Source organism: Macrobrachium rosenbergii, chromosome 10, assembly GCF_040412425.1.
Source record: "Macrobrachium rosenbergii isolate ZJJX-2024 chromosome 10, ASM4041242v1, whole genome shotgun sequence".
NCBI classification, from domain to species: domain Eukaryota; kingdom Metazoa; phylum Arthropoda; class Malacostraca; order Decapoda; family Palaemonidae; genus Macrobrachium; species Macrobrachium rosenbergii.
The window spans coordinates 31,046,999-31,063,008 of NC_089750.1; the positions used below are offsets into that span (position 1 = coordinate 31,046,999).

The 16,010-nt window shown below is 40.6% G+C and overlaps 1 protein-coding gene across 1 annotated transcript in view; it reads left to right on the forward strand.

The window, feature by feature from the left end:
* The window catches only part of TAF1B (TATA box-binding protein-associated factor RNA polymerase I subunit B), a 371,762-nt gene that overhangs the window by 49,040 nt on the left and 306,712 nt on the right, over positions 1-16,010 (forward strand). Inside the window, exon 2 of the mRNA XM_067110128.1 lies at positions 3,989-4,172. Within this exon, the coding sequence (XP_066966229.1) occupies positions 3,992-4,172 (181 nt within the window). The 5' untranslated portion in view covers positions 3,989-3,991. The remainder of the gene's footprint in view (positions 1-3,988; positions 4,173-16,010) is intronic.

A 16,010-nucleotide genomic window follows, 5' to 3' on the forward strand; every position in this document is an offset into this window, starting at 1 on the left:
CATCAGACTTACTAAAGAAGTCTACACAGGACCTTTTATCACAGTCCTTTAAACGTCCCAGGGAGATTTCCTCTTTCGGCAGAGATCATCCCTGCCTTTGCAGCGTCATCCTTTTCGAGAGGGCAGGCAAAGGTTTCAGTCTAGACCAAGAGCAAACGTCTGCTTCTCTTCCAAATCTATCAAGAAATCTTCAACCAGACCTTCCTCCAAGAAGTGAGGATAGTGTTCTCCATGCAGCAGTAGGTACCAGGCTCCTTCATTTTTGGGAGGAGTGGAGCAAGAGAGGAACAGAGCAGTGGGTTGTAGAAGTACTCAAGAAAGTTTACTCTATTCCGTTCAAAGAAGATCCACCCTTATTCAAGAAGCCCATCGCCTTGACTGCCTACTCGATAGGCTCAAAAAGGTTTTGTGCCCTATCAAAGGAAGTTTCATCCCCTCTTCAAAAAAGGACAATAGAAGTAGTCACGGATGTAAAATCAGAGGGGTTTTACGATTACCTCTTTGTGATCCTGAAGTCTTCAGGAGTATGGAGACCAGTGTTCGACATCAGCATTCGGAATGTCTTCGTACAGAAGACAAAAAAATTCAGAATGGAGACGAATCGCTCAGTTCTTGCATCCATTCGTCAAGGGGACTGGATGGTCTCCATAGCCATGCAAGATGCATACTTCCATGTCCCCAAACATCCAGACTCTATGAAGCACCTCAGATTCGTTTTTCGGGACCAGATCTTCCAGTTTCGGGCCCTATGCTCTGGACTTTTAACGGTCCCTCAAGTTTTTACCTGCATACTTGCCCCTGTGGCAGGTTGGCTCCATCTCATGGGCATCAAGATCACTCTCTATTTGGACAACTGGCTCCTTTGCTCTCCAAGGAAGGAACGTTGCACGGAGGATTTTCAAAAGTCCCTTCTTTTAGCACAGATAGTATATTTGGGAATGACTGAATTCTCTTCTTTTTTCAGGCTTTTCCATCCCTCAAGGAAGTGGAGTCCTGTCTATGAACTGCAGATGAATTTCTCTCCCTGCAGACTTTTTCGGCCAACAAATGGATGAGTCTCCTCGGGACGTTGGCTTCCATCTAACAGTTTGTCTCCCTGGGGAGACTCCACATGAGGGTCCTTTAGTTTTTTTCTCAGAGCCAGCTGGGACAGAAAAAAGCATCCAGACTTGCTCCTTTTTCAAGTAACTTAGGACATCAAGAAGCACCTGCTTTGGTGGAGGTCCGAAGACAGGTTGCTAGAAGGGAGGTCCCTTTTTCCTCAGAACCCTGATCTGAGCTTCTATGCAGATTCGTCCAATTTAGGTTGGGGAGCCCTCGTGGGAGGCAAAGTCTCTGGGATGTGGTCACAGGAACAGAATCTGAAAGCAGTCAGTCTGGGATTACAAGCCTTTGCCTCGGAAGTCAGAAGCAAGATTGTAGCAGTACACTGAAACAATACAACCACCCTGTCTTATATCAGCAAATGGGGGAACTTATTCCTTCTTCCTTTGCGCAGCAGCGAGGGACCTTCTTCCCTGGGTGAATCAGAACGAGACAAGAATAGTAACCAGATTTTTACAAGGCAGGCAAAGTCCTAGCAGACCAACTGAGTTGCAGCAACCAAGTGATACCCACAGAATGGACTTTGGATACATTGGTCTGCCTAGACCTTTGGAAACTGTGGGGAAGGCTGACTTTAGACCTATTTGCTACCTCCAGAAACCACCATCTTCCTCTTTATTGTTCACCAGTACCAGATCCCTCAGAGCATGGGAGATGGATGACATGCTTGTAGACTGGTCAGACAAGTACTGTACCTTTATGCCCTCCCTCCTTTCGGAATGGTAAGGGAGGTAATAAACAAGTTCAGATCTCACAGGAATGCCTCGTTGATCCCCATAGCCCTGTTTTGGCCACTGAGGGAATGGTTCCTGGACCTGATAAGTCTCCTAGTTAACTTCCCAAGACTGCTCCCTCAAAAATCAAGCTTCTCAGACAACCCCATCTCAGGCAATTCCATCAAGGTTTCTACTCTAGCTCTGACAGGTTACAAACTGTCAAGAAGCTCCTCAGAGCTAAAGGCTTTTTGAGAGCAGCTTCAGAAGCTATTTCAAAATGCAGGCGACAGTCATCTTCCAACGTCTACCAAAGCAAGTGGGCTATTTTCCATGCTTGGTGCAAAAGAAGTCACATCTCTTCTAAAACGTCTGTGACTGAGATTGCTGATTTTTTGTTATTTCTGAGGTCTTCTAGGGGCTTATCCTCTTCCACTATTAAGGGCTACAGGAGTAGCTGAGCTCGGTCTTCAGACAGAGGCCTGGGTCTGTCCTCGAATCAGGACTTATCTGATCTTATTAGATCTTTCGACACTAGTAAACAAAAGGGTATAGAACAAGTGTCATGGAACTTAGACATAGTCCTTAAATGGCTTTCCAGTCCACCTTTCAAATCTCTTGGCTCTGCACCGTTAAAGGATGTAACCAAAAAGACCCTCTTCCTAGTAGCCTTAGCTACAGCCAAGAAAGTAAGCAAGATTCAGGCTCTTGATAAAAGAATCAGTTTCTCTAATGCTGATGTGATTTGTTCCTACACTTTGGTTTTCTTGCAAAGAACGAGAATCCGGCAAAGCCTTGGCCCTGTTCGTTTAGCATTAAGAACCTAATACAGGTAGTAGGTTCAGAGGGTGAAGAGAGATCCCTTTGCCCAGTGAGGGCACTTAAATTCTACCTTCATAAGACTGACAAAATAAGAGGTCCTTCCAATAACTTATGGTGTTCAGTGAAGAATCCCCTCAACCTCTTTCGAAGAATGTCCTCTCTTCCTAAGAGACCTCATTCGTCAGGCACATTCCCAAGTAGGGGAAGAGCTTTTACCTATTTTGAAAGTGAGAGCTCACTAGATCAGGGCTGTGGCGACGTCGTTAGCATTTAAGTATAACTTCTCTCTTTCTTCCATTTTTCAATCTGCATAGTTGAAATGTAAGTCAGTTTTTATGTTGCACTATTTAAGTGGTGTTGAAACAGTTTTTAATAATTGCAGTACCTTGGCATGGTGTTGGGGGAGGAAGTATAGGAAGCATTCCTTCTATCCTTACTCTTTGCCTTGAAAACTGGTGTTGAGTCTTAGGGAGTTTGGGGGTACTCAGTACTGGGATGTCCACCAGGGTTTTTAATGGTTGGGTGGTGGTGTTTTAATTTTGTGGTATAGGTAACAGCATTGTTATCTGAGTAATTTGTGTTGGTACTGCGCCCAGGGCAGGGGCAACTTTTTTGCTTTGTTAGCTTTCGGAAGTCCTTCACTGCAAGGTCCCCACTTCGGTAGCAGGTGACACTTGGCTGTACCGCCACACCTCTGTGGGTTAAGGTGAGTGCCAACCTGAGGCAGTATCTTCCTGTGGCAGCTCTCTTACCAGGTAAGGAAACAACAAGCATTGTATCAATGCCAGCAACTTTTTCTATTCTCAACTCCTTACTTTTATTAATGCTTTGGGGTAGAATAGGTCCATGAACCCCACCTCCTGTCAATCTGAGAATCAGCTATGCAATTACTTGGTAAGTTACTTATATAAAAATGACATTTTTATAATAAAGTTTTAAATATACTTACCAAGTAATTAAAGAGTGGGAGCCCTCCCTCCTCCCCTCACATGGACATTACGGCATAAACAAATTGAAGCCCTCTCTTGTGTTGTTTCTCTCCTTTCCCGGAAGTGGGCATGGCTAGTTACTCACACCAAAATAAAACAAAAGAATTGTTGCCATGAATTTCAAATTTTAGCTGCTGGTTACTAGGAATTGTTAGCTATGTAATTACCTGGTAAGTATATATAAAACATTATTTTATTATCAAAATTTCATTTTTAAATCCTTAAAGAATTTGAATTTTTATAATATAGTAGTTGTTAATCTATAGGCCTAGACATACCTTTTCAGTCAGATTTTCTAGGATAACATTATTATATGAACATGTTACAAATTTTAACTTGATGTTTTCATTAATCTTTCAGACAATGAAGTGTACTGAATGTGCAGGAACATCATTTACTGAAGACAGTGGCTTACGGACATGTAACTCTTGTGGAACAGAGGTTAGGAATTTTGTTACTCTTGAGTCTCAGGACTTCTTTCTCAATCCCGAAGGTTCTGTCTTAACTCAATTCAAGAAAGAAAAATTGAAAGTTGAACTGAAAGGTAAGAAAGGTAGTTTTATTGATCTAATGGTCATATACAGTATACTCTTCTTCGAGGTTTGATATTTGTAACATTATTAATATGTTTGTACCATCTTGGCTAAAATTTTATATAGACTCAAATTTCTTGTTGAAAGTTTGAGTGGGTTTAAGAATAAATGGCATAATGATCTATCATTACATGATAGTAGGCAGGCAGAATATATTACAAAGTTAAACTTTCTTTTGCTATATTTGTGCTATCTGCTTATGAACATTGAATGAGCCTTTGCTTAGATTACTTGCTGATAATTAGGTTTGTAATCTGCTGTGATGTATTTCCCCATTTTTGCTAGATGTGTGTTATTCAACTTCATTAAATTTCTTGAGGATTGACACTGTTTATCAGTGTTTATTTTGTATTTACTCTAACATTTGCACTGTGATCATAAACTTAGTGGATATAAATGTTCATACTGAGTACAAGAAACTGCTTTACTTATTAGATCAGTTTATACATTCAGATCTCATATAAGTAACTTACCAAGTAATTACATAGCTATACAATAAAACTCCTACCTATTCGTGGATTTCTCTATGGAACATATACAGTAAATCCCCCGGATTCGCGTTCTCACGATTCGCGGACTCACGTATTCATGGATTTCTCTTTGGAATGTATCTACCCATTATTTGTGGAAAATTTGCCCTTTCGTGGTATTTTTCACTGAGAAATATTCACTAAATACTGTATTTTCATCTCATTTTCATGACTAAATGCACTTTTTTGTGATAAATCTATTAAAATGCTCAGGTAATGCTTCGAGTTACAATAATTCACCCTATGATAATTCAATTTTGCATTGGGTAAGCAATTATTACCGATACCACAATATTATTTGTAAAATGATTTTAAATTTCGCACGGGCGCAGGCAGCAGTGTAATCAGGCAGTGAGAGAGACCAGATTACAATAGACAACTTTTCCTCCATCTCTTTACCCCATCTTCTAGTTAAACAAGTAAAAGAGAATGATAAAAGTATTGTTAGTAACGTTATACTCTTGCGTAAATGCGTACAGCCATAAACAACCGACCAAGAAACTGTTGTTTTGCTTATAACCGAATCGGATAACAACAGCCGTTTACTTGGTATTTCAACCATTGTACGGTAATAAACAGTTACCTTACATTCTGGCACAAATGACGTTAGGTAGAATAGGACTGATATATTTTTACATTATACCCTTATTTGGTATGGATAAAAGATCGGCAAGGAAATATACTGCTAAATTTAAGCTGCAAGTTGTAGCTGAAGCTGAGAAAACAATGTTCAAGCTGCTAATGACTATAATATAAATTATCGTGCATCGGCAACATGGATTAAACTCAAACGTAATTAAAATGGGAGAGAAAGTATTTTGATCAAAACTACTGGGCATGAAAGAGCACATTACCGTTATTTTTACGCCGATAAACGATAAATACGTACAGCTTGTATTATGATGAAATCAAGTGAAAATAGCGAACGGAATCTTGAATTTTTTTTACACAAAACAAACGCTGCCAAACGGCCATCGTCATCTACTAACGAAAATAATAGATAAATTACTGTAACCCCTAAATGCCGGCGGCGTGCGGGAGTTAGCGCCGAAGCAGAAAAAAAGTTTTTTAAAAAAATCACAGCACGCTTAGTTTTTAACATTGATTTCATTTTTGGCTCCTTTTTTTGACATTGCCTGAAGTTTAGTGTGCAACCATCAGAAATGAAATAAAATATCATTATCATATATAAATATTGGAATATATGACAGCGAAAAAAAAATTTCATATATAATTGTATACAAATTGCGCTGTGAGCAAAACGGTTAAAGCTAATGAGTTATTTTTTTCGTTGTATTGTACACTAAATTGCGATGATTTTGGTATATAACAAATTGAAAATGATCAAAGCAACACAGAGAAAATATTATCACAAAATGATGCATGAATTCGTAACGCGCGGATGTAAAAACAAGTTTCTTCTAAAATTCACCATAAATCGAAATATTGTGCTAGAGACTTCCCGTTTGTTGCAAAATGAAGGTAATTGATTGAATATTACTAGACTGTAAGTGTTTTAGCTTACAATTTCAGTTTTCGACCATTTCGGTCGAGTTAAAGTTGACCTAAGGTTGAAATTTTGTCACATCGTAATTTATATGAAAATATTTCAAAACTGATAAAAGCTACAACCAGGAGTTATTTTTTATTGTATTCTACATGACATTGCGCACATTTTCATGTATAACACTTTATGCAAGGCCTAATATAAAATGGTGCGAAAATTACGACAAGGTGACTAAAAGAAATTCTGAGATTTTTAGCAGAGTTACTGCCTGCAGAGGTAAGGAAAAAGTTTTTTTAAAAAATTCACCATAAATCGAAATATTGTGCTAGAGACTTCCTGTTTGTTGCAAAATGAAGGAAAATGATTGAATGTTACTAGAATGTAAGAGTTTTAGCTTACAATTGTGTTTTTCGACCATTTCGGTTGAGTCAAAGTTGACCGAAGGTTGAAATTTTGGCACTTATCGTGATTTATAAGAAAATATTTCAAAACTAATAAAAGCTACAACCATGAGTTATTTTTTGTTGTATTCTACATGAAATTGCACACATTTTTACATATAAAACTTTATGTAACGGCTAATATAAAACGGTGCAAACATTACGACAAAGTGATGAAAGAATTTCTGAGATTTTCGGCCGAGTTACCGCGCGCCCACCTAAGGAGAAATTTTTTTTAAAAATTCACCATAAATCGAAATATTGTGCTAGAGACTTCCAATTTGTTGCAAAATGAAGGTACATGATTGAATATTACTAGAATGTAAGACTTTTGGCTTACAATTGCATTTTTCGACCATTTCGGTCGAGTCAAAGTTGACCGAAGGTTGAAATTTTGGCACATATCGTGATTTATATGAAAATATTTCCAAACTGATAAAAGCTACAACCATGGGTTGTTTTTTGTTGTATTTTACATGAAATTGTGCACATTTTCATATAAAATTTATGTAACAACTAATATAAAACTGTGCAAATATTATGACAAAGTGACGAAAGAATTTCTGAGATTTTTGGCAGTTACCGTGAGGACGTAAGGAAAAAGTTTTTCAGAAATTCACCATAAATCGAAATATTGTGCTAGAGACTTCCAATTTGTTGCAAAATGAAGGTAAATGATTGAATATTACTAGAATGTAAGAGTTTTAGCTTACAAATGCGTTTTTCGACCATTTCGGTCGAGTCAAAGTTGACTGAAGGCTGAAATTTTGGCACTTATCGTGATTTATATGAAAATATTTCCAAACTGATAAAAGCTACAACCATGGGTTGTTTTTTGTTGTATTCTACATGAAATTGCACACATTTTTATATATAAAACTTTATGTAACAGCTAATATAAAATGGTGCAAACATTACAACAAAGTGACAAAAGAATTTCTGAGATTTTCGGCCGAGTTACCGCGCGTGGACCTAAGGAGAAAGTATTTTCAAAAATTCACCATAAATCGAAATATAGTGCTAGATACTTCCAATTTGTTGCAAAATGAAGGTAAATGATTGAATATTACTAGAATGTAAGAGTTTTAGCTTACAATTGCATTTTTCGACCATTTTGGTTGAGTCCAAGTTGACCAAAGGCTGAAATTTTGTCACTTATCGTGATTTATATGAAAATATTTCCAAACTGATAAAAGCTACAACCATGGGTTGTTTTTTGTTGTATTTTATATGAAATTGCGCACATTTTCATATATAAAACTCTATGTAACGGCTAATATAAAACGTTGCAAAAATTACGACAAAGTGACGAAAGAATTTCTGAGATTTTCGACAGAGTTACCACGCGGACGTAAGGAAAAAGTTTTTTTTTTTTCAAAAATTCACCATAAATCGAAATATTGTGCTAGAGACTTCCAATTTGTTTCAAAATGAAGGTAAATGATTGAATATTACTAGAATGTAAGAGTTTTAGCTTACAAATGCGTTTTTCGGCCATTTCGTTCCAGTCAAAGTTGACTGAAGGCTGAAATTTTGGCACTTATCGTGATTTATATGAAAATATTTCCAAACTGATAAAAGCTACAACCATGGGTTGTTTTTTATTGTATTCTACATGAAATTGTGCACATTTTCACATATAAAACTTTATGTAACGGCTAATATAAAACGGTGGAAAAATTACAACAAAGTGACGAAAAAATTTCTGAGATGCGTCGCTGATGCTCTGTTGTGCGAGAAGAAAGAAATTCGCTCATGCGCGGCTGGATAACGCTTGTAAACAAAACAACAGCGTGATCCAGCATCCCTCAAGTCGTGTGGTTTAAAATCTTTCGCAAACTAGGCCTATAACTATTTTTCCACGAACATTTAAAAAAACCTTTTGTAGTCGACGTACTGTACGTCCACTTGGCACCCGACAGGCAATTTTAGTCGACGTACGATACGTCCAGTCGGCGTTTAAGGGTTAATTTCACAGTGAGACGTATTTTAGCTATATTTCAACTTAAAAACACTTTGTATAATGAAAAATAACCTTGTCCCATATAAATTAAGTATCTAGAGATACATTTACACTAACAAGAAGCAAGAAAAGCGCTCTGAACTGAATTAAACACGGCGAAGTAAGCACCGCGTAATCATTTCCAAACCAAAACATTGATCGCTATGATCGCAATTTTTAATACAAAAGCAATCTAAGAATATATATACAATATAACATTTGTTCCGACACAATACAGTATACAAACCCTATGTCCTTTACATTAGGGATTACTTTCAGGTGTAGGCTGGAAACGGCCGTTAAACTTCAAACAAGGTGGTTAGGCAGTTGACTACTCTCCGGGATGCAGGAGTACCACCTGCCCGGATGTAAACATTCCAATTTGCTTTCGGCCGTCATAGCATGCGGACGTTGTCTTCACGCTCTTTGCCTGACTGCCCTTTTTATCACTTTTTGGTGGGAAATCTTTGTTTTTTCTTATTGTTTTCATTATGGACAAGCCTTCTAAGCCTTCCTATCCCCAGCGTGTGTGTCCCGGGGTAGAAGGGAAGAGATGTAATTCATTTAGGTCTAACGTTGACGCGGACCCACACGCTCTCTGCCCATCTTGCAGGGGGCGTGTGGGTTCGCACGACACTCCTTGTGGTGAGTGTTGCTCTTGGTCCCCTGAGCAATGGAGGAAGTTCGAGGGGAGGAGACGTTACCGTTGTAAGCCTACCAAGGATTCGTCCGAGGGTAATATGCCCTGACGACTCCAGTGGTGGCGAATGTGTTGGGTTCGTTTCTCCCTCCCAGCGAGCTTCCCCTTCTTGCTCCATCTCCTTTGGGTGAGGACTTCCCCTCCCCTTCCTCATTCGTCTCATCGGTTGTGGAAGGGCGCGGGGTAGAGTTGGACCGGGACATCCTCTCGGGGGTCTCTTCCCGTTCTGGAGGAGAGTTTTTTCCTCCAGAGTGGGTAGAGGCTTCCCAAACTAACCCGACTTTCGCTTCAGGTCTTGGGCTGGATAGCCAGGCAACTGACTCGTCATCAACCTGGCTACACCAGGGCATACCTGGCACGTCACTGGAAGGACTGGTCTTTCATCTTTCCACCACTCCAGTGACCACTCACTCCGCAACGACAGCCACTACAACATCAGTCACCATGTCTAGGTTCGCTCAGCTCCCGGTATCGGTAGCCTTGTACCTGGATACCCAGGTCTCAGCTTCCCCTGCCATGCATCATGCGGTACCTCTACCTTCTGGGTTCCTGGCCCCGTTCACGTGACCAGGCCCCTCCTACATGGTGACGTCATCCTTCCCTTAAGTGAATGTCGCTACTCCCGTTGCTGACCCTGCAGCTCGTCTTCAACTATGGTTCCTCGCTTCTTGATCCAGCCCGGCTCTTCGTCTGTTCCTCTTCCTCTCCCCATTCCTTCGACACTGGTGCGTCCCGGCCTGGCTACCCACGCACCACCTGTGCCTGCATTCCCTGCCCTGCCCACTTCCATTCCTGGCCGACACGCGATTGCTCCTGCCCAGGTAAGTGCTGGCCCGAGCACTGCGGTCTCTACCCTGGATGTGCCTTCTGCTGCAGCCCCTCCTCCTGTTCCTGAGTCTTCGGCTGCGCCCACTTGGTTTGGGGATCTGACGGCGATACTGAAGCAGATGGTGAAAAAGAAGAAGAGGTCTAGAAAGGCGTCGTCGTCTTCGTCATCGTCTTCATCTGCTGCCTCTTCTGCTTCTCCTTCCAAGGCTTCGCGGCCGAAGGAGAAGAAGCCTGCCTGTCCCCCCCCAAGAAATCTCGCACCGATACTTCCAAGGGTCTGCCTCCTTCCACAGGGAAGGCAGTAGGATCTCTCGTCAGCTCTTCCCGATCCTTGGATCAGGGAACCGCTGCCCTGGCCTCTGGGTCAGTCGCATCGGGAGCCAAGGGCGTGCAGACCAAGGTCTGCAACCCCCCCCCCCCAGCTGTGCCTAAGAAAATTCCTGCTTCTAAGGCCAGCGAGTCCGCGTCGGACACTCGTATGCGAGTTGCTCCAAGTACCCGGGTCCCCAAGGAGACCCGGGTACCCCAGGCTGATACGGGAGAAACTTCTTGCCGTACAGACCAGGGCGTGGGGTGAGAGAAAGAACCTGGGCATGCAGGTGCCCCCCGGGTCTTCATGCTGGCACTCCTGTGAGTGCCAAGTCAGGTTCTTGGGTTAGCGCTTTGGCCCCTCGGGCCCGAATGCCAGGAGAGGTGGAGAAGAGGTCACCTGCTCAGTCTTCCCGAGAGGCTACGGCCTCGAAGAAGACTGGGGCGCGTCCAGAGGACAGTGCAAGCTCGCGCCAACCAGACGCTCGCTCGACTCCTCCCAGTCCCCGGCCATGTCCGCTTGGCTCATGCAAGCCGCTCCGCTCTCCTCTGGAGACTGCTTTGCCTAGGCTAAAGCAGTCTCCTCGACCCGGGCTGCCGTCACCACCACGGGTTGGTGACCGATCCCAGCCCACTGCCTCTGTTGGTTCTGCCAGCAAAGCCAGTGGGAGTGCCCGATCCTCCTCGCCTGTCCCCTCTGCCCCTTCGGCTCCTTCCAGGGGGCGTTAGTCAGACAGAAAGAATTCTGGCGAGTTTTCTCCTCAGAGTTCTACCTCGTGGGCGTATGAACCTGGCTTGGTCCTAGGCTCGACCAGGTCTTACGCCCGCATGGTCCAGGAAGGATCACGGGGGTCTGCCAAGGTTCCCCCTCCTGCAGGGAGAGTAGATCGGGAGGACCGCACTCTGGAAGGACTCGAGGGTCCTCTGCCCCAGGATGTGGATACCCCTGAGATACAGAGGACTTTTGCAGAGGTTATTGTGCTGATTCGTCAGCACAGTAACCTTGGGGAAGGGACCACAGCCTTTTCTGTGGATCGTCCTTCGCGCCTCGAATCCTTTTGGGGACCCAAGAAGGAACCCAGGGCTTCGGTGGGGCTGCCATGGTCCACGCTTCTCCCCCCCCCCCCTCCCCCGGCCCGCCAGAAATGCTTTTACACTCCAGCTGTAGGGGCGTTACTGACTAAGCAGGTTGACCCGGACCTGACTCATCTGGATCCGGGTCTGATGTTGCAGCAGCTTGCTGCAGAGAGTATCTCCCTCTCCCAGCAAAAAGCTGCAACCCTGGAAGCCACTGCCATGGGGGCCTTCCAAGCAGTCTCCTGGCTCGATCTGTGGTCCTTCACAGTATCGAAGGTAGCTGCTTCCTCGGGCGCCTTAGTGCCTGGGGAAGACTCTGCCTTTGGGAGACTGCCAATCTGGGGATAGGGCTATTTCCTACCTCGCCCACCAGACTGCGAACCTGTGGGCAAACCTGGTTCTGAAGCAGAGAGATGCCGTTCTCTCTTGCTTCTCCAGGTCTGTAGGTCCCATATCTTACCTTACAGACCTTACAGTTCGTTCGGGTTGCCCCAGGTCCCTCAGTGTGAGGCACCTCTGATGTCTACCAGAGAATTGCTAATGCATCTTCCGGTATATTTTGCATCTTTCAGTCTTGGATGCATCTTAAATATTTGTCGAGCTTATTCTTAAACACATCTACGCTCACTCCTGATATGTTTCTCAGATGAGCTGGTAGCGCATTGAATAGACGCTGCATTATCGATGCTGGTGCGTGGTGGATTAATGTCCTGTGTGCTTTCCTTAGTTTTCCTGGTATAGTTTTGGGCACTATTAATCTACCTCTGCTTGCTCTGTCTGATATTTTTAGCTCCATGATGTTTTCAGTAATTCCTTCTACAGGTTGACCATCACTAATCCGGCAATCAGTAATCCGGCACAAATTTCGGCTACAGTAATTTCTGGTTCCGCACTAATTTTCAAAATTCCCGGGTCGCTGCGCTAACTCGCTCGCCGGCCGCTTGGATTTGGTGGCACAGTGTGCTGCATCAATAAACTGGTAGCCTAGCCTACATTATACTGAACTGTATTCACATATTAATAGTATTATACAAACATCAACATAATGAATGTGCATCTTTTTCATAGATCTTTTAAAAAGTTATGCTTTACTACATTGTTTCCAATTGCCTATATTCTCATATTGCTTTTGTATTATAAATTGCGATCAATGTTTTGTTTTGGGAATATCGCGGTGTTTATTTTGCCACATTTAACAAGTTCAAAGCGCTTTTCTTGCTTCTAGTTAGCGTAAATGAATATGGATACTTTATTTATTTGGGACATGGATATTTTTCACATCATGGAAGTGTTTTAAGTCGAAATGTTTTTTAAATTAATTTAGTCGAAATATAACTTTCAGCGGGAATCACGTTTCGTTGTGAAAAAATAATTTCCATTCGCTATTTTTCTCTTAATTTCATCATAACACGAGCTTTACGTACTTATCTTTTATCGGCGTGAAAACAGTAGTAATTTGTATTCTTTCATGCCCAGTAGTTTTAAAGCGAATAAGGGTATAGTGTAAAAAATATATCAGTCCTATTGTACAGTACTTAACATCATTTGTAACATAAATACAGTAATTGTGTATTATCGTATGATGGTTGAAATACAAGCAAAACAGTTGTTATCCAATACGATTATTAACAAAATAACAGTTTCCCGTTCGGTTGTTTATGGCTGTACGCATTTACGCAAGAGTATAATGTTACTAACAATACTTTTATCATTCTCTTTTACTTTTTTAACTAGCAGATGGAATAAAGAGATGGAGGAAAAGAAGTTATTCTATTGTAAGTTGGTCTCTCTCGCTGACTGATTGTACCTGCTGCCTGCGCCTGCGCGAATTCTAAACGTATTTTTTCCTAAATATTTTTGTACCGGTATTAATTGCTAACCCCATCGTAATCGTAAACTCAAAATATCGTAAATCGAATTATCGTAACTCGAGCACTACCTGTATTTGATAATTGTCTTTTCTTTATGAACCCTTAAACACCGAGCCTCTATTTACAAAAACGTCTCCCGTATGCCGCGGCGTTCGTGAGTTAGCGCGAAGCGGAAAAAGTTTTTTCAAAAATCACAGCACGCTTTAGTTTTTAAGATTAAGAGTTCATTTTTCGCTCCTTTTTTTTGTCATTGCCTGAAGTTTAGTATGCAACCATCAGAAATGAAAAAAATTATCATATATAAATATTGGAATATATGACAGCAAAAAAAAACTTATATAATTGTATACAAATCACGCTGTAAGTACAACGCGGTTAAAGCTAATGAGTTAATTTTTTTTAGTTGTATTGTATACTAAATTGCGATGATTTTGGTATATAACAAATTGTAAAACGATCAAAGCAACACAGAGAAAATATTATCACAAAATGATGCATGAATTCGTAACGTGCGGACATAAAAAAATGTTTTTTTCAAAAATTCACCATAAATCGAAATATTGTGCTAGAGACTTCCCGTTTGTTGAAAAATGAAGGTAATTGATTGAATATTAATAGACTGTAAGTGTTTTAGCTTACAATTGCAGTTTTCGACCATTTCGTCGAGTTAAAGTTGACCGAAAGTCAAATTTTTCTATTTATCGTGATTTATATGAAAATATTTCAAAACTGATAAAAGCTACAACCATGAGTTATTTTCTGTTGTATTCTACATGAAATTGCGCACATTTTCATATATAAAACTTTATGTAACGACTAATATAAAACAGTGCAAATATTACGACAACGAGACGAAAGAATTTCTGAGATGTTCGGCGAGTTACCAGCGCGAGAGGTAAGGAAAAAGTTTTTTCAAAAATTCACCATAAATCGAAATATTGTGCTAGAAACTTCCAATTTATTGCAAAATGAAGGTAAACGATTGAATATTACTAGAATGTAAGAGTTTTAGCTTACAATTGCGTTTTTTACCATTTCGGTCGAAAGTTAAAGTTGACCAAAGGTTGAAATTTTGGCAGTTATTGTGATTTATATGAAAATATTTCAAAACTGATAAAAGCTACAACCATGAGCCATCTTCTGTTGTATTCTACATGAAATTGTGCACATTTTCATATATAAAAGTTTATGTAACGACTAATGCGACAACATGACGAAAGAATTTCTGAGATGTTCGGCCGAGTTACCGCTCGCAGACGTAAGGAAAAAGTTTTTTTTTCAGAAATTCACCATAAATCGAAATATTGTGCTAGAGACTTCCAGTTTGTTGCAAAATGAAGGTACATGATTGAATATTACTAGAATGTAAGAGTTTTAGCTTATAATTGCGTTTTTGACCATTTCGTCGAAAGTTAAAGTTGACCGAAGCTTGAAATTTTGGCAGTTATAGTGATTTATATGAAAATATTTCAAAACTGATAAAAGCTACAACCATGAGTTATTTTCTGTTGTGTATGCTACATGAAATTGCGCACATTTCCATATATAAAACTTTATGTAACGACTAATATAAAACAGTGCAAACATTACAACAACGTGATCAAAGAATTTCTGGCGGACCTAAGAAAAAAGTTTTTTCAAAAATTCAAAAATTCACTTCAATTGGTTGCAAAATGAAGGTAAATGATTGAATATTACTAGCTACAACCATCAGTTATTTTCTTATTGTATTTATATGTATTTCAAAACTGAAATTGCGCACATTTTCATAAATAAGACTTTATGTAACGGCTAATATAGAACAGTGCAAAAATTACAACAAAATGACGAAAGAATTTCTGAAATTTTCGGCCGAAAGTTATCATACTGGGCGTAAGAAAAAGTTTTTTTCAAAATTCACCATAAATCAAAATATTGTACTAGAGACTTCCAATTTGTTGCAAAATGAAGGTACATGATTGAATATTACTAGAATGTAAGAGTTTTAGCTTACAATTGCGTTTTTCGACCATTTCGGTCGAGTCAAAGTTGACCGAAGATTGAAATTTTTTGTAGTCGACGTACGGTACGTCCACTTGGCACCCAACAGACAATTTTAGTCGACGTATGATACATCCAGTAGGCGTTTAAGGGTTAACCAACTTGTACTGATTTATAGGATATTTTAATTCTAAGATGAGGTGCTTAGCTACTGGATTTCGTGTATTCTAGCCTAATAAATGGCTAATCCGGCACCCTCCAGGTCCCAATCATGCCGGATTTGTGATGGTCAACCTGTATCTGTTTCCATGCCTGGATAATCATGTAGCGTTCTCTTCTCCTTTCAAGACTATATAAATTTCTTAGTAGTCTTTCCCAGTAGTCAAGGTCCTTAACTTCTATTCTAGCTGTAAAGGACCTTTGTACACTCTCTATTTGTGCAATATCCTTTTGGTAGTGTGGGTACCATATTATATTGCAATATTCAAGTGGACTACGTTTTAAGACGTTTTATAAAGCATAATCATGTGTTCGGCTTTTCTTGT